At 39.4% G+C, this 19946-nt stretch overlaps 1 protein-coding gene across 2 annotated transcripts in view; it reads left to right on the top strand.

Moving 5' to 3' along the window:
• The window catches only part of CEP85L (centrosomal protein 85 like), a 144279-nt gene that overhangs the window by 67590 nt on the left and 56743 nt on the right, over positions 1-19946 (top strand). For both annotated transcript variants that reach the window (XM_027716299.2, XM_027716300.2), the window contains exon 3: positions 12713-13479. In XM_027716299.2, the coding sequence (XP_027572100.1) occupies positions 12713-13479 (767 nt within the window). The remainder of the gene's footprint in view (positions 1-12712; positions 13480-19946) is intronic.

Below are 19946 nucleotides of genomic sequence, written 5' to 3'. Positions count from 1 at the left end.
GCTCAGCTGGGGGAGATCAGTAGAGGAAACGAAGCTGGAGTACGAGGCTGGGAGAGAAAATGAAGGTGTGCCCTCTCTTCCACGCTTGCATAAGCTCTCATAAAGCTGAAGGATGCTGTTCCTGTTAGAGCTATTCTTGATGTACTGTGAACCAAGATAAGAGCTCAGTGGTGATCAGAATAGGTACCAGTTGACTCTAAATATGATATTTTTAATATAAAGGCAATCTTAGTAGGAACAAGGATTAAACTTTAGTTAGTGGATAATGATCTCAAAAATGTAGCCAGAAACTCCAGTCTCCCTGAAAGTTGAAAGTAGGATTTAACCTTCTAAAATTACTTGACATTGAATCGTAGGCTCTGTCTCTGCCTGTAATTATGAATTAAAAGTAAAGTATTGATACACACCTTAGTCAACCACAGAGTTTTAACTGTATGGAATGAGAGTGCTCCCTGGGAACCCTCAGGTTTTACTGTGGTCCCTTGGGTTTGAGGGAGTCTCTCCTCTCAACTCTCCGCATGTGACTTTCTCTTCACATGTGCCTCCTTTTCCCTTCATGGCTTAGGTGAGGTGTTTTCACTGCTGAAGGGTATCAACCTAGCTAATCTGGGAGTGCTGTTGTAGGAGATGGTAACTGAAGTAAATTAGAGAGATGGGATAATATTAAAAATATTATATATTTTATATTATAATATAAAAAAAATTCCTTTGAAGACTGAGAAAGTACAACTTATGTCTGTCTTGGTATAGAAAGGTGGAGGGGTAGGTGTGTTTATGTACCTGCTACTGGATTTTCTCTTATAGAGAACAAAAATACCTAGAATTATCCCCTTCTGGGGGGCAGGGGTGGATTTCTGTTCTGATGGGCTAAGTTACTCCAGTTTTTTGGAGTCATCCCTAGGTGGTGGTGAAGAAATAATGCCAGCAAGAGGGAGTATCTGGTGGCTATCAAAGTAGGTGGTATTTGTGGCATGGTTCGAAAAGGAAGGAGGACAGATAGATTGTGACATCCATAGCATTTTCCCCCTTTAGCCATTACTTTTAATGAAGATCCTAGGGGGATATTTGATTTCCTCGTGTCTTCACTCTTAAGTGCTTGTGGTTGGAAAATGGAATTGGAAGCTGTAGATGGCCTTCATAAAAGGGCAAATGCAAGTTAAGATCAAGACTTTTAAAAAACAAAAACCCAACCACAAAGGAAAAATTCCCTGTGGCAGTATAGGTTTTCACTTCTGTTTCAGCAAAGTGAAGTTGACTGTTTACGTGACTACTGTTCTGGAATATTGCTTTATCCTCTTATCCGGGAGGGCATGGGAGGGGAAATAGAACCTGTTAATCTAAAAATTGTTCTACTTAGTTACATAACTGTTTCTTAAAAATAGCTCTAGATTGCTGGAGAAGATGGATAGATACTGTGGGATACAAATTTCTCTTTTGTTCAGTTGGTGCTCTTTTGCACAGAGAATCCACATTGTATGTATACATATTTTTTACTATTTTGTGGTGGTCACTTGCATGTAAGTCACATGTGCTCATACAGCAGACTGTGAACGTCCTGTAGTAGAGTTCTCTGTCAGATACTGTATACGTCATGGCTGGGCTTCGCGAATGAAGATTTGGGAAGGACTCTACCCACGTTTGTTGCAAGCTGGTGGCTGAAAAGGCCAATACGAGATAGGCATGTCCAGTTGCAAAAGGTACAGCAAAAAAACTCCTTAGGTGGTATATTCTGCAAGACACGATTCTTTCTGCGCTGTCTTTTCTCCTCAAGAGTGATCCTGCGTGCTTTCTCAAAAGCATCAGCAGCGTTATAGATGGTGTGTCTCCAGGCCTCTCGATTGGAGGCCAGAGTAGACCAGTTATGATGATCAATATGGCCAAGGCTGAGATGTTGTTTCAGCTTAAAGAAGACAGAGAACTTCTGTCTTCTTTAAGCTGACTTCCAGCCCAAAGAACTCAGCAGCCTCTGCAAAGCAGGATGTTAAACGCTGCAGAGCTGCTTCTGTGTGGGTGACAAGGGCGGTGTCATCAGCATAAAGCAGCTCCCAGACAAGATGGTTTAAGGTCTTAGTGTGGACCTTCAGTCGCCTTAGGTTGAATAGGCTTCCATCAGTACGATATTGAATGTAGATACCATCCTGATCCTCGAGGTCTGCTGTGGCCCTTTGGATCATCATGCTGAAAAAGACTGTGAATAGGGTTGGTGCAAGAACGCACCCTTGTTTCACACCATTAGTTATTAGAAAGGGCTCAGAAAGTGCATTGCCATCTCTGACTTGGCCGTGCTGATCCTCATGGAGTGAGATGATCATTTTAAGGAACTTGGGGGACAACCTAAACGTTCCAAAATCTGCCACAGACCTTTTCTGCTCACAGTATCGAAAGCCTTGGTGAGGTCAACAAAGGTTACATAGAGACCTTTGTTCTGTTCCCTACACTTCTCTTGCAGTTGTCTGAGAACAAATACCATGTCTGTGGTGCTCCTGTTGGCTCTGAAACACATTGGCTTTCAGGTAGAATTCCTTCTGCTATAGTAGATATTAGTCTGTTCAAGAGTATTCTTGCCAGGATTTTGCCAGCAATGGAGAGCAGAGTAATACCACGGTAATTTGAACAGTCTGATTTGACTCCTTTCTTCTTATACAAAGTGATGATGACTGCATCTCGAAGGTCTGATGGTAGTTCGCCTAGTTCCCAACAGCACACCACAAACTCGTGAAATTTAGCGTGGAGTGCTTGCCCCCATGTATAGCAGTAATAATAACACCAAAACTGAATCTAAATGCAGAGAGGCACATCAAGAGAAAGCATTGAGGATGGGGTATCTCTTTGTGTGTGTGGCAGTTAGTGCTGGAAAGTTTAACTTTGATAATGACTGTTCAGAGCATCCTTTATTCTGTTGTGTTTCTAGAAATCTCTATTATATTTGACTGTGGGTGTGTGATATCCTTGGGATAAGGAGGCAAAATGCATAAATCAAAAGGTTTATTGTATTCTGGTAAAACACGTTCATTCTTTTAAGATGTACTTCTACTTCAGCATGCTCAGTTTTCTCATCTGAAGAGATTTTTATGTAATTTAGGTTATCCTTTGTCTTTGTAGATTAATTTAGCAGCTGGCCATTGCAAGCTTAGACCAATAGCAGTCATAAATAACTTGTTTTCAGTGACTGATACAGAGTAAAAATTTGCTCTTTGGCTTACCTGCTATTTACTTTAGACTTTCTGTTCAGATACAATCTGCAAAATATTTTCTGCTTCATTAAATACCCCATGGTATTGTATTTGTCTCATGTACTTTTAATGAATCTGTACTTTAACATTTCTCTAACTTTGACATCTGGAATAATTGAGTACAGTAAGGAAAAACAGAATAGTCTTGAGTAGTTGACTCTGCTGTAATTTATTTTTCTCTGCTTCATGATCTTTTCATGTAAAACAAGTTTCACCTGCTGCTTTTTGAACTGTCTTCATTAAAGCTGTCCTTGTTGCACAGGACTGTTCTGGAGTGGCAGCATCCCACCTCTGTACAGTGCTGCTTTTCTTTACCGTCCCCTATTAGGTCATCTGAATCTGGGCTTTCATGTAAGTGAGCTAAATTGACCCAGATCTGGCTCAAGAGTAGAAAGTTACTAAATTTGTTTGAAGATGTTTCTCTTCTGGAGTTGTGGATTCCCCATCTGAATATCATTAGCCTAGATATTGCTCGGTAAACTGTCAGTTCATAGAAATATTAATAGACAGTATTCTTTTTTTGTATCCTAAAATATCAGTTATGTTGAGATTCCTTAGGCAGGACAGCTGTACTTGGTGTGTATCTAATATGCTGGGGACTTAAGTGTTTACTTTTTTCTCTCTGCATGTATATACATAATGAGTGTTGAGCCCTCAGCTCTATCATAGCAAATCCCAGGAGGTTTACTGTACCATTCACGTTTGCTTTTTTGTTTGCTTGTGGGGTTTGTATTTGTTTCCCCCTCTTGTTGCACTGGCCTGGTACAGTCTCCCTGAAGTCAACTGTTCCAGAACACAAAATGTTGTTAGAAGTTTTTGTTAAGCTTCATTTGTTGAAACATGTGAAGTTTTAATTATTTGAGTCTTGTGATAATTAATACTGCCAAACAGCTAATTTAAAGGAACTTTTTTTTAAAGCAGAATGTGGATAATTTTACCCAATGTCTTCTTGCACAATAAAATCCCCAAACCCACTATATATTTCAGGGAAAAACATTAATTTTTAATGAGGAGTGTTTTGGATGACAGGTCATTCTACCAAATGTCTTCTAACTTCAGTTAGTATTGGGAACTTTGGTCTCAAAGGTGGTGACTTCTGTGGCACACAGGAGAAAACTAACACTTTCTACTGAGCTTGTCTCCTGTGTAATGTTTTTTAAACTGATCATGTATGATCAAAAAAGCTGAGGTATGATCAAAAAGGCTAATGTATGATCTCTGTTGTGTGCTTCATTTTGTCACTGATTCTGTTCGATCACCCATGTGCAATTCTTTGGGAAGATGCTCAGATTGCCTCTTGTCATCTAACTTTAAGTGATGGAATTAAGAATTTTGGCTCTTGAAATAGGATGTGGAATGCAGAGATTGATTTGTAGTACTAAGGTGAGATTGTATTAAGATGTGGTCCATTCTATCATTTAGTTGCATGTCCTTGCTGCTGGAATCTAAGAACTTCAATAATGAGGTTTTTGCCAAATCTCCTGTCTCAGAAGATGTGGTGGGAACCTGATGTTGGTGTACAGGGGTGACCTCTCAAGCGTGGGGCAGTGCTCTAAATGAATCAAAGCTGGTGTCTTCTGTGTCCTGATGAGAATTGATCAAAGAACAAATTTCTGAAAGTATTTCAGTACCATAAGTACTATAACTTAACACAGACAAACAAGTAACTTCTGCAGGGCACGTTCCTTGTCAGTACTGTGTTCTGGGGAAATGGGTAAATCTAAGTGAAGCAAGACAACCTTTTATGTGGTAAGCTGAAAACAGAATGTGAATAATATGAAAATAGGGAAAAGTGAGTAATTTTCTTTACGAGTAAATACTTTTCACTTGCTCAATGAGGAGGTATAATTTCTCTTGTTCAGTGACAGTTTCTGTGTTAACACATTAAATAAACTTTAGAACATACATGTTTCCCACTCCCCCTTTTTTCATATTATTTGCAAATTAAGAGTGTTATCCTCACGTCCTACACTGAGTAGGATTGTTGCTACCTTATCACCTCTGGCAAACAAGGGAGAAGGTGTGTTTGCCTGAAGGGTGTGGAAATGAATGAGATGTCATAAATCAGGGGAAAAGTAAATTCATAACTGTAGAGGAGGAGGATAACAAAGATGGATACCAAATGGCCAGGCCATAATAAATTAGACTGGATATGTTAGGCAAGTTTCTGTTCAAGTATGTTTGTTTGTATGTAGTGTTCCTTTTGTTGGTAAGGGTGCCTGAGAAGCTGTTTGCCATTTGCTGGAACTCAGTGTTACCTCTACATTTCTTTCCTTAAATGTGTGTATGCTACCCTGGTACTTATGTGTTGCAGCTTTTACTCTTTCCAGCACAACTTTCTGCTCTACTTACTAAAAATCCTTTAAATTCCTCTTGTAGTATTTTTTTATTTCTGTACATTGTAGGAGGCCTGCAAGGCTGACCTACCATTTATTCGTTCTTCCATGTCTCTACAATAACGTTGCTCAAGGGCTAGTAGCTTTACCAGTACTTTGTCTGAAGGAAAGTCATAAAAGCAGTAAAATTGCTTCACTGTTTGAAAATCCTGTCTCAGCTGCAACCTTTTAAGTTTGCATTTGTATTATTCAGGGTTGTACTGTTTGAATTCTTTGTGAATTATGAAGCTTGTAAATTACTTCAACTTTTAAAACTAACAAGTTTTTGGGTAGCAACTTGTGTTCTTTTGGTATGCAACACAGTAGAAAATCCTACACAATTAGTATGAAACAAAGTAGAACTGACTCGTAGTTTGCTATCCACATCTTATGTAAAAGAGTTCTGATTGCTACTGGTGATGCAGTGACTGGTGATGGGAGAAGGCAGTGAACTTGCTTCTTTTTTCCAAATGACACTAATTGAACTTGCTTCAGAACACCACATGACTGTTTCTGCTTTGAAGACATAAATATGACACAACCATCTCAGTTTATTGGCAGTAAAGTATTTAATGTTATTTTAAATTAGCATTAAATAGTATTAAATTTTATTTTGCCTCTAGTAAGTTTTTTTTGTTACTTATTCTTCTGTATTGGTTAGTTACTGTTGAAACTCAGTACTAAATAATATTTAGGAATTCTTTCTCATAAAGAGCTTGTTAAATGTCTGAACAGTTCTCTACTGTGTCTGTAGTGCTTCCTTTTCTGCTACAGCTTTCTATGATGCATGTTTTTATTTATTCCTTGGAAGAGAGTTATTTGCAGTGATTTCCTTCATTCATTCACCTCATATTTTGACATCATAACTTGAAGTATGAACATGAACAGGGCTTTTAAAAAGAATGGTGAATATTTCTAGACAGTACAAAAAAAACCCTCCCAAAAAAACAAACCAAGAAAAACCAACCAAAACAAATTAACCAAGCCCAAACCATTCCTGTGACTGCTGCTGCACCCTGGAAAGGCATCCTTTTCCTTCCAGAGGTCGACTAGTTGGTCTCTTCAGGGCTTTTTGCTAGGACTGGCCTCCTGCCTGTCCATTTTGAAATTCTTGTTTGGCTCATCTGATTATCTGTGCTTCATTAAGGCTGGTCCAGTTTGTGAGTCGGTAGGTGGGGGAACAGACATGTAGCATAAATACTGCTCTCACGGTACATCATCCCATCATCAACCATTTTCAACCAACTCCCAGAATAGTTAGACACTTCTGCTGTTGGAAGCAGCTGTTTTGGAGATTTCCAGGAAGCAGCCACGTGCTTGTGTGATAGATTGAAGACTCATGTCCCCTTCAGTCATGTGTTGGATGCTGGAATTGCTTGTGGCTCATTGCTGGGGTCTATGTAGTTAAGTGTTACAGAACAGTTCACAGGAACTGACATCCTATAATGAATGAGAGCTTTCGTACACTAAACCACAACCAGATTCAAGACCTTCAATTTGTGTAATGGAGGCTTGACTTCCCCTGTTTATCTTCTGCTCAGTTATTAAGAATAGTTTGGTTTATTTTCCTGAATTGGGGTAAACTGTGTCAGTGTTTTGGGGGAGTGGTAAGGGAGGACAGGAAGGGAAGGTCATCTGTTTTTAATACTGGTGTTTTTCTCCATGGTCAGGGCATTCTAATTATACCCTGGATGAAATATCAAATTTCAAAGTCCTTCACACAAGGAAGGTTCTCTGTTTTTGGTGGTGTTAGATACATGTGCATCTCATAAACTTGTGTATCAAATGATTAGTATTGGGTGACTGTATTAGCTGATTACTCTGCTGTCGTTGATAATATCTTATTTGGAGCAGTGAAGAATTTGTCCCATGCAGAAGTATATCTTGTAGATGGGAATTCTCATAGCACTAGTTTGATTTTGCAGCTAAAGAAGTTGTTTAGGGTTACAGTGAACCTTTCCTGACTCGTCTGTTTTGACTGACTGTTTGGCCACAGATAAGGATTTTAGGTAGCTGAATGATGGTGGCGTGTATCTGGCCTGAGAAATGGCCTCAGAGATTTTTCTTCCAGTGATGTAAAAAGCATAGCACAGGAAAATGTAAAAGAGTAGGAGATGTTCATTAACTTTATATTGGAAGATTTCTTTCTTCATTCCCTCCTTCAGAAGAAAGTGTCTGCTGTGCTTTCTCTCTGTGATTAGTTTTTTTATTAGGACCAAAATTGATTCTGTTAGATTATTTTCTATGCCAGATATGCAGTAATGAAATAGTTCATGAGTGTAACACAAGATGGTAAGAAAGCCATGTGAAATGTTCTTCATTTTTTTATTCCATCTGCTGCTACTATGTGGTAGACATCTTGTGGTTTTGAAATAGCACTTCTTCAATTTTCTTATTTTTGTGGTTTTGGAAGTATTGGATCAGGTATTAAAATGTCATACCTATTAGAAAAGTGCTCTAGGAAATTTTGTGGTGGGCCCCCCTAAAAGTTAGTAGGATAATGGAAAAGCAAAATTCTTCCTATAATCTTAATTCTGCTGAAAGAAAAATCAGTAGCATATAGCTCCTTTTTTCCTTCTTATCTCTTTCAGTTTAATGAGAGCAGTCTTAAGCACTGAAAGACTCTGGAGACATACAAACCATGTTTGAGAGTGTTTGTAATCTTCAAATAAATACCAGCTCAATGAAGTAAAAATCAAGTAATCCTGAAGAGAGAGAGCTTTCAATTCGAAACTAGGTATTTGCTTACCCCTGCCTGTATGGAAGGGAAAAACCTGCTGCTCGGATGAAGTAGTCTTTGGCAGGATTTGGCCAGATGGCGCTTATTCCTGTGACTATAGAAGAAGTAATGTCTTTTAAGTTTCATGATGCTTTCTGTATTCTCTCCTGTTTTCAATGAAATTTATGCATTTCATGCTTTTTGTGCTGGGAGATGTTCCAGAATGCAGACTGGCTCTCTTTCCAGCCGAGCCGGCAGGCAAGGCAGACGGAAGCAATATGCTCTAAGAAGAAGTGTGAATTTTCTCCTGTATTTCACTGAGGGTTAATGGGAAGACTAATTAGGACACTTGAAGCCAAAATTACTGTGTTTCACTTTGAGAGAAATTATTGGAGACATCCATCAGCTGTAGTTGGATATAAGTGGCATTCCAAGTTTAAATCTGCTGAAGAGTTTAGAACTGGAAGTGAGGAACAGAAGTTTAAAACTGACTGAATTAATTTTTAATTTAATATAGAGTAGAAGAAGGAAAAATAAAAATCTACGACATATTAATAACTCTGTAATCTAATAAATGAAGGAGATCATATACTTCTAATTATTATTGGGTTTAATTTGTGTTTGAAGACTGTGTATAGGTAACATTAAGTCAGTATTTTTGATTGAAAATAATGTATTAAATACTACTATGTATTTTTTTATTATTTTAACTTTTACAGATACACGTATACAGAATTTCTTACTTTTCTCTTGCAGATATGATATTTCTACTCCTAGAAATCTGCATAGCCTAAAACTTTGTTCTTTTTGAATCCTAATATACTTCAATTTTTTTTTTTGGATATAAGAAAGCCTGAGACTGCTGCCTTTGCTGGACTGACTTTGTGCTGTGTCAGACTCAGCTTCTGGGTAAGGCACAAGACAAAGGTTACTTTTCTTTGAGTGTTACAAAGGCAGCAACCTTTAGCTAAGGAGTATGTACAAGAAGAGATGCATTCCTTTCTACTGTGCCATTTCCATCCCTACTTTACCTGGGAGAGTAGGAGGAGATCAGGAGTCTCTTCCTATTCTCCTGCTGTATGTTTCCCAAAAGCAGGACTCTAACTCTGCACTTTTCGTCTCATAATACATAGGTTTGAGACTCCAACTCCATCAGGTCATGGACCTCTTTTGCCTTCTTGTCACTGCTTTGGCATCCTCAGATGTCTATTTCATTGCAGAGCAGGACTGAAAGCTGCAGCCCCTGCTCGACAGTGTAACAAGATGTACCCACTTTGTGGTGTCTTTTTATGCAAGTGTGTAATGAGTTATGAGGGAAGACAAGTGGGCAGAGCTGAGAGAAGCTGATACCATACTTCACACAGGCAAATTGGTTACATGTTGTGAGCATATCACAATTTCGGAAACTAATAGTGTTGGACTATCACAGTCTCCACTGTTGCAATATCTGTGGGCACTGATGTGCTTGGTTAAAAGACTGCAATTCCTTCTACTTGAAATGGCTTGTGTGCTTTCTGTCTTCCTCTTTAACATGTCCCACCTCTTGACCAATATCAAGACAGAGAGAACGGACAAGAAAAATGTTTCTCTCTGCAGTATAGAATTTTTAAGGAAGAAGTGCAGGGAGGAGGGAAGGTCTTTCATTTTGCATGTAAAAAATATTACCGCACATAAATTAATACCATGATAAATCAGGTAACAAGCTCGTAGTAGTCTACTCTCCATTTAACTTTATCATAGAATTTCCTGAGTTGGAAGGGACCCACAAGGATCCCTTGGGATTCAGCTCCTGGCCCTGTACAGGATGGTCCCTGTGTGTATTCTCTGGCCATCATCAGCTCTTAGACTGTTGGTCCACTTGATCCAGCTCTGACAGTTTTGTCAAGTCTTAAAGGAGCAATGTTTTGTAACTACTGTGGAATTAGTTGGCTGGGTAGAGGGAAGAAACAGTGTGGTGTGAGCTTATGCTTTGAAATGGGAGGGTGCATGGTGGGGCAGTGACTCATTAAGAAGCAGGAAGGCTTCAACAAGATTTTCTGCCTTCTTAGGAGCCTTGGCATTAACTGTGTAATAAACAGGTAACAATCAAGGAACCGTTTACTGTTTTGTGGACTATAATGCATTTTTGTCATGAAGAGTGTGACTATGGGACTGTATTATTTTGTATTGTACTGCAAGGAGTGGGTAAATCTGGTCCTATATAGGGAGGAGTATTCACGTTGGGGGTAAGGATATCTTTATTTGAATACATAGAAAAAGAAGTGCAACCATTTTTAAAAAGTTGTTGCACCATTGGAAGCTCTCTTCTTTTTCCTATTTGTGGGGTGGTATTTTGAGTCAAATACATGCTTTGAAAGTGTGCTCAATTAATAATCTGTTCTGGCTTTTACCAAATCACATTAACTTAGTGTAGCCATCGAACTGGGTATGCCAGTTGTACTTGCTGAACAATTATTTTTACTTCTGAGTTGTCCCACTATGAATTCTTGGACCAGCTGATAAATCTCAAAGAAGTAGGTTCTCTCTAGGTTAGGATGAGAGAAATAAGTAAAGTGTATCCATCTTGCTTTTGGCAAAAAGGACACCAAAAGAATCTTTTAATTAGAGCAACTTCATTCTGTCTATCTGCCATTAACCTAATGAGCATTATGAACTTGCTAAGGTGCAGCCATGGAACTTGGCGAGAGCTGATCCTCTAATGAGAGGATTAGGTGTTTATTTCTGTTGTCCACAGACTGATGCTAAACATGTTGCTGGGTATGTGGGAGCTCTCAGTCAGTCCCCAGTAACCTCTCCTTTACCTCTGTCCTTTGCTCTCCTGCCCCCTCCTCAATAACACCTCACTGATTTCTTCATTCTTGATATTTTGGCTTGGGAAAGATTTTAAAAATTAAGATACACGCAATTTCGGTGTGGTGGTGTATTTGGGTGTGTAAATACACACACACACACACACTCCTCCTCCCTCCACACCTGTTGAGATGGGGGAGAGAATTGGAAGTATGAAAGTGAAAAATCTCATGTGTTGAGTTAAAAACAGTTTAATAATTGAAAGGAATAACAAATTGTAAGGAAAATTACAAAGAGAGAGAAATAAGAACCAGGAAAGCTGCAAATGAAAACGGTCACCACCAAACGAATGTTGCCTGACCAGCAGCCCCTCAAACCAACTTTCCCTCTAGTTTTATTGCTGAGCATGATGCTATATGATATGGAATATCCCTTTGGTCATTTGGGATCAGCTGTCCCAACTGTGTCCCCTCCCAGCTCCTTGTGCACCCTCAGCCTCCTCACTGGTGGGGTGGGATGAGAAGCAGAAAAGACCTTCACTCTGTGTAAGCACTGCTCAGCAGGAACTAAAACATCCCGAAGTTACCAACAGTGTTTACAGCATAAGTCCAAAATGCAGCCCCATACCATCTACTATGAAGGAAATTAACTTCACTCCAGCCAAACCTGGCACAAAAAGCATACTTTGAAGTCAGTGAGATCCAAAAGGGATGAATAGCTCTGTCCAAGTGACCATTGTTAAACTGATTCCTCTCCAGCATTGCCATTTTACAAACTGCATTTGGTTAATTGTTTTGCCTTTAAAAAATGGGAAGAGAGGCAATGGAAGAGGAACCAGTCTTGGGCTCTGGAATTGTGATACCTCTGCCATTTGTGCTGTAGAAGCTACTTTGTATTATCTGGTCTGAGGGAGAAATCCAGCCTGCCCTCTTAAAGCTGGGGAAGGAACAATGCCTCCTTTGGCTCACAGCCTGAGAATTCTACCTGGAACTGCTGTTTCCACTGCTTAGTCATCACCATGGCTAGGCTTCACGAACGAAGATTTGGGGAGGGCTCTACCCACATTTGTTACAAGCGCGCTGGTGGCTAAAAAGGCCAATACGAGACAGGCACATCTGACTGCAAAAGGCACAGCAGAAAGACTCCTTAGGTGGTAAATTCCGCAAAACACGGTTCTTTCTGCATTGTCTTTTCTCCTGCAGAGAGTGATCCTGCATGCGTTCTCAAAAGCATCAGCAGCGTTATAGATGGTGTGTCTCCAGGCTTCCCGATTGGAGGCCAGAGTAGACCAGTTCTGTTGATCAATATGGCCAAGGTTGAGATGTTGTTTCAGGGAGTCCTTGTATCTCCTCTTCGGGGCTCCTCTCATGAGGCAGCCGGTGGCAAGTTCACCATAAAGCAAGATCTCAGGAAAACGGTGGTCTTTCATCCCAATTTAATTAGTTTACGTTCTCATAATCTTGAATGGTTTAAAAGACCCTGTTTTGTCAAGAAACCTCTTCTATTTTTGCATTTCACCTTGAATTTGATGATTTATCTTGTTGTTAATGAGTTCTGTATTTGTACTTATTTACATGATAAATCTCTCTTCACAGATCATTCAACTTCAAGTGGTACATCCTCATTTAAGCCCAGCCGATCACTGGTTTCCATTCCCACTGCCCATGTGATGCTGTCTAATGCCAGCTCTTCACTTTCCAAACACAGGGAAGCTTTCAAGTCTGATGGCTCAAAATGGAGCACAAGCTTTGTACGGTCAGGAGGAGGCAGAAATCAGGGTTCACTGGACAACTCCCTTGACATGAAAGATGCAAGACCTGTGAGAAAATGGTCCTCCTTGTCTAAACTCAGCTCACCAAATACCTTCAGCCAAGATGGTAGTAGTCATTTGATGGAATACAGGGCTGGTACAGACAAAGCCATGTCACCACAATTAAGGACAAATGGGCCAAGTTGTTTGCATGACAGCATGGAGTTGCTAAAAATTGAGGACATAGAAATGGGGAAAAAACGATCTTCTCTACTGGACTGCAAATATAAATTTGAAACGTGCAGCAAAGATGATTTTGTTTCAGATTCCCCAAGTAGGAGACATGCCTTAGACTTGACCTACAGTGCCTTACCTGAAAGCAAACCTACAGCAGCCAGTTGTGAGGCTTTCGGACAGAGATACGCAACACTGGGACAACAGGCTGTGAGTGGAGCTCCCATACAGCCGGCAGTGAGGACTCAAATGTGGCTTAAGGAGCAGCTCCGTGCAAATCCCCTGGACTGCAGGCCTGCCGAGGAGCCCTACGGTGTAGCTGCATGGCATGTGCAGCAGCCTGAAGATTTTAGAATAGGAGGTGAACAGCCTGTGCAGGTAAGGCTAAAGTTTGGTGTTTGCTGCCATCATGCGGCATCGTGTGTTATACCTGGCAGTTTGTAATGGTCCCCTTAATCAGGTAATGATGGTTTTAAACTTTGACTGGGGATGTTGCTGCTTGTTTCTCAATATTACCTGAGTGCCAACAGTTCTTTATTGTTTTGTTTGGTTTTTTTTCCTACTGTCTGCTTACAGTTTACTCTGATTCATTGAGCCTGTCTGCATGGGACCAGCATTTCTTCACATGAAACTGCACACAGCAAGAGCTTCATCAGATAACCTTTTCAGTAGTTTGAGAGAGAGTCTTTGATCACAGTGTAGTGGGGGAAATGTGAATGTATTTTGATCTGAATGGGCTTAAAAAGAGGCTGCATTTATGCATTCAGCAGAATAAGAATTACGTCTGTGTACTGCAAGGATGAATGGATATTTTGTATACTACACCCAGCACTTAAAAACTGGATTCAATTTGATATTACTGCTTATCTTTTAACTAATTAAAATCAACAGTAGTCAATGAATCTGGTTTATTTAATAAAATAACATGTGGGTTTTATCTGTCATACTTAAAATATTTTCATATAGAGAACATCAAGCACATAGTTTTAAGAGACAGGTAACCCTTTGTAGCATGGCAATTCAATTTTTGTTTCCAGCTTTTCCCCTAATGGGAAAATATGGTTTGTGAAAGAGGGCAGTATTTAAAATCTACATGTTCCTGTTTACCTGTGTAGGTAAACTTGGCTTGGCTTGCCAAAAAAATCCAAGCAATTTACAATATGTAAATTTCTCTGAAAGGCATTCTAGGGTTAGACTAGGATATTATCTGAGGAGAGATAATTCAGCTGTAAGTGCAAATTACCTGTTTTCCTCCAGCCTGAAGTACATGAAATAATTTACGAAGAGTTGTGCTCAAATTTTGTTGTTTTTTCTGTTGTATATTGAAGGAAAGACTGACAGGTTTAGCAGTTCTTGGGATCCAATTTTACTCTTAATGGTGATCTTAATGGTTGGGTTTTTTTGGTGGGATGGTGGGTTTTTGTTGTATTGGGTGTTTTTTGGAGTTTTTTAAATTAAAAAAAAATGAAGCCAAATTAATATGGCCAAACAAACAGTAATCTTTAAGGGTCTCCCTAAAAACCAGACATTGCTACAGCTGGCCAACCTTTACCTTTATTGCTACAGAAACCCTCATCTTTCTCTTAAGGTTTTTGAAGATTTTGATGTTGAGAAATTCCCCAGGTAGGGAGCAGAGGCCGATGGAGTCCTGTCAGAGCCAAAGTGACAGAAACTGGGTCACTGCTGAGGCTGGATCCAGGGCACTGCCAGCTGGGCTCTTGGCAGTTGACAGCTGTTGGTGGCATCGAGGAACACATGAGGGGTTTGGGAAGCAGAAGTGACAGCAGGGTACCACTAAGGAGCTTGGTGTATCCATTCATTCAAGTCTTCCCAAACACCTGAAACACATGTAGCTGGCTACAGCCGTCAGAGGTGCTGTCTGTGAGGTTTGTGAGCAGATTACTGTGCCTGGTGGTTCTCCTCTTGGATTTTAATATATAGAATCATAGAATGTTAAGGGTTGGAAGGGATCTTTAAAGATCATCTAGTCCCACTACCCCCTGCCATGGGCAGGGACACCTCCCAATAGACCAGGTTGCTCAAGGCCTTATCCAACCTGACGTTGAACACTGCCAGGAGTGGGGCATCCACAGCCTCCCTGAGCGTCTTGTTCCTGTGTCTCACCACCCTCACAGTAAAGATTTTCTTCTGAATATCCAGACTAAATTTCCCCTCCTTCAATTTGCACTCATTAATCCTTGTCCTATCACTACAGTTCCTGACAAAGAGTCCCTTTCCAGCTTCTCTGTAGGCCCCCTTCAAATATCTGAAAGTTGCCATGAGGTCTCCACACAACCTTCTTTTCTCTGCACTGAACAGCCCCAACTTTCTCAGTCTAGTGGAGGTGTTCCAGTCCTCTTACCAGCATTGTGACCCTCCTCTGGGCTTGATCCAACAGTTCCATGTCCTCTTTATGTTGGGGACACCAGAACTGTGCGCAATATTCCAGGTGGGGTCTTACAAGAGCAGAGTAAGCTTTGTTTGCTTCTTTCCTTCATTTAGGTATGTCTCTTCATCGTATTTTATGTACCTTTTACACAACATTTTGTTTAGGATGGGTGTTTTAGAAACTTATTTTTATTTAGGTCAAAACTCCCAGCTTTTTTTACATGTCTCACAGGTGCTTTCTCACTCTGATTGTGATTAAACACAGTATCAAGGCAAAGTTTAATGTTTGAAACAGATTAAACTCTGTATCAGTGTTATTACAGTTACTCAAAAACTTTCGTCCATGCAGGCATTGCTGCCCACCTGTGTTTGAAGGACAGAGCCAGCAGGGGAAACACAAGCATTATTTCTCTCTGTGGCTTGGATTCCTAAAACAGTGCTGCACCTTTCCAGGTTTTTGAGATTGAAAGATTATAGAGTGAAATTTTGCCTAAAACTGGCATTTTTTCTTTTTCTTGCACCTGTTACTTTTACATCTCCGTGGAGGAGGTTCCTGATGGCCTTAACAAGTACTTCCATTGGTATGATCTGGAGTCAAGTTGATGGGCCTTGAAATGTGATCTGTTTTATTTCCTCAAGTAAGATGTGGTTGTGAAATAGGACCCAGAGGAACAGAAAGTGAAAACATGTGCAAGAGCGATGAGCCTCTGGGCTCTTAGAGGCATCCCCTGCTGGCCCTCCCTGCCTGCCCTGTCTTTCTGACAGAGGTTACAGCTGTGAGAAGGAGGGACACCACAGAAGATGAATAAAGGAGAATGTTTCTTCCTGTCTTGACACCTGATTTTTAAAGAAACCTCAGCATAATTGTGCTATGGGCTTTTTTCAGAGATCACCATGTGTGCATCTGGGAACTGATACTTTATTATATCTGAGAAACCAAGAAAACAACAATCCTATGTGGAATATATATCTGAGAGAGAGAGTAGGAAACGTAAGATTTTGCTTGAGGAAGCTGATGATTTACAAAAGGGGAAAAAGCCACACCTCTAGAGGAACATTTTATTTTTCTTTTCCTCTTAGTGGGGATTGCTTTTGTTGTTTTGTTTTTATTACATACATAAGCTGGTGGAAATGTAGTGGTTTTTATAGGACTGAAAAAAAATTACAATTTATCATTCTTTCATTTTAACACTACTATTGCCATGAACAGAAAAGAATGAACTTTGCTTTCAACTGTCAATCTGGAGCAGCTTTGTGTATCTTTAAGACAGGCTTATAGCTGCCCTCTATAATCTCCCCTTCTGTCACTGGTGAAGTAAAAATAGACAGCAACAATTTTCTGAGTTGATTTTGAGGACTGATGGTGCAGGAACGGATGGGGGACTTCATAACACAGCCTACAAATAAATTTTTGTGCCCTCACAGACTCGTATAGACAGTTTACCATGGAAAACTCTGAATTAGAATTAATTTTTATAAAATCAGACAAGCTTTGAATTTGTTTATTGTAAAGGTAAATGCAAAGTATAATGTAACAGCTCTCAGAAGCTATTCCAAGATTAATTAAATTCAAGTTTAAGATTCTCTCCTTCTTAGTAGTCTGAAGTAGACTGAACTCAGTGTTTTTTCTTACACTTTGCTCCCCAAATTTAAAAGCCTATAATGTGGCTTTTCCATTCCAATTGTAAACCATGGATTTTAAAATGAAATTTCCTGTGCATTTGTCTAGCATTGTAAGAGAAGCTCAGGAGTGTTGGGTAGAAGACCTGCAGGTACATTGAGATTCTCTTTGAGGACATGATCAGGTTTGCAATTGCAGAAAAGGTGCAGGATCAACAAAAACCTCTTCAGAGAAGATGCATCATTCAGTTGTGGGTGTGATGCATTTAAGAAATGTGTACATTTAAGAAATAAATATCCAAGGAGGATCTGGTCTTTGGTTATTGTGTAACATCATGTAGTTGCATATGAAAGTTTATTTTTCTAGCTAATGTGAGTTATTTAATGTAGGCTTTTTGAAGATAAACATTCTCCTACACATTTCCAAGGAACTGATTTTAACAGTTCTTCAGTTTATGAAGTTCAGTTTATGCACTGAAGCACAGAAACAGTGCTTCAAAGAAAACACTTTCCATGCAGAATTTGTATTTCAGCATACATTTTAATTGTTTTGAATGGGCAGCCAATCTTTCAGTAAGGAAGTGTGTGATAAGACCTATGCTAAGGGAAAAAAATGCTTGTAATACACAACCGTGGTTCCTATTTACTGAACTAGGAGACCATACAAATCTAGATTGAAAGGTTCTATGTTTTCATTTAAAGGCACTTCTTACAGTCTGATAGTATTATATATCCTATAATCTGCATCTAGATACATGCTGTATGCTAGTCCAGAAATTAGATTTGAAGTGAAAGCATGCCTTTAAAATTGTTGAAGATAATACAATGCCAAGGTTTCAGAAGGTTGCATATCTACTTATTAACTCTGTACAGTGTTGCAAGTATCACTGGATGAATCTCTTTTTTCCAGTGTACAGAACATCTGTGGTTTCTTGATGGTGTGCTAACACGTGTCAGAATATAGCAGAGATAATAGATGGAAATTGCTTAAGTGCATCTTTTCCCTTTAATGTACCAGGTTTATTGGTTGTTTGTTTTTTTTTTTAATGAGGAAAATGCTGGATTTATCATACCGTGCATATAAAAGTTACTGGAAACTAAATTTTAATGCATTGAGAAATTTAGAGATATTATAACAACTTTCATTGCAAAACAGAGAAGGAAAAAACTAAACTGCATGCATACCTAAACCGGTAAACAAAGCTGTACTAATTGAATGAAAAGGTTATGACATTCTTCAAATAACATTGTTGCCACATAAAACTTTATTCTTAAATGTCAACTCAAAGCTAGTTCTTTTTACAATCCTGGCAGATCAGAAAACTAAAAATTATTAATATCAACATTTTCCCTGCATCGTGTTTTGATGAAATCATACTTTTCAGGCAGATAAAACTTTTTAATATGAGGAATTATCACTTTTGGTTATCATAGTGAGCTCCTTCTCTGTGAGCCGTAATTAAGTTTTTATGGTCTGTTCCATTTGCTGTGAAGTTGGTAGCCCAACAAATGGGATTCCGTTCTTTATAGTCCATATGTGAGTTCAATGTGGAGTAAGCACTAGCAGACGATAGGAAACCAAACTTGGACTGTGCTTGATTGCAAAAAAGAGACTTGGCATTGGTTAGCTGATGACTTTGCCAACTTTATGTGTCATCTCAGTAAAATACATGTTTCAATGTCAGCAGTGTGTTTCAGCATTTATTGAGGATTCTGTAATGTTCATTGCTGACTGAGAGGAGGCTACTGGGGTTGTTTCTTGGGCTTGTTTCTCCATGCTCTAGTGGCAGAGACTTTCTTACAGACTTCCCTTGTATGTAATTGGATCTGGAGATATGTGATATTTGGTGGCACTAGGCTCATCTTTCTCATGTTATTAAGAAGGAGTATGTCACTTTATTTTTTTGTGAAGGCCAACTGCTGTCACAGTGGTTTCCCTAAGAAAAGGAAACTTTGAAATAGTACAGAAGGTCATACAGACAACAAGCTTTCTATAGTCCCAGGCAGTATATCAGCAAATAACTACTTTGTTGGGAAAACTGTTTTTATTCTACCTTGGACTAGAGTGGACTTCCTATTTGTTTCTGTGGTTTTGGTGTGCTTTGAGCCATCTATGTCAAGCATCAGGAGAAATCCTCCTAAACAATACACAACTACGTAACCATTATCACGTATATGCCTTGTATATAAATTTACAGGTTTTGTGGGTTTTTTTAAGCAGAATATTTCAGGATTATCAAAGTAAGTGATAAAGTGCTTACAATGATGTAGCTGTGCAAAGTTTTCTGCTTTACATGCAAACAGATGGGAATTCATACCACTATAACTATCAACATTAAAAAGCTATGGATGTGTAGTTTGCAGAAGCTATTTTAAATGTTTATTGCACATATTTCAGAGGAGGTGAAAGAAAAGCTTTCATTTTAACTATCTGGGCTGCTGTAGCTAATCCTGCTAGTTTGGCTGGAGTAGAGTTAATTTTCTTCATAGCAGCTGGTGCAAACTATGTTTTGGACTTGTTCTAAACCATAGTCCCATGCTAGCTACTATACTAGGAAGAAAATTAACTTTATTCCAGCCCAAACCAGTGCACTAACACTGCCTAAGCTTTGGAGCAGGTAGCGTAGAATGGAACGTGGGTGACTATTAATGGTAGGACTTGCATAAACTTTCTGGTTTGCTGGGGATACTGCCTTTTCCTGTGTAAAGTCTACCATAGATCCATTCAGATTGGTCTCTTCCAGATAACTCAACCACCCAGAACAACAGTAATCATATGGAAATTCTGGGTGTGAATGTGAATAGATTAGCTCTGTAGCATACTCCGCTCTCAGCAG

Source organism: Pipra filicauda, unplaced genomic scaffold (assembly GCF_003945595.2).
Source record: "Pipra filicauda isolate LSUMZ 115617 unplaced genomic scaffold, ASM394559v2 scaffold418_size605597_pilon, whole genome shotgun sequence".
Taxonomy (NCBI): Eukaryota; Metazoa; Chordata; class Aves; order Passeriformes; family Pipridae; genus Pipra; species Pipra filicauda.
This window is presented reverse-complemented; position numbering and strand designations above follow the sequence as displayed.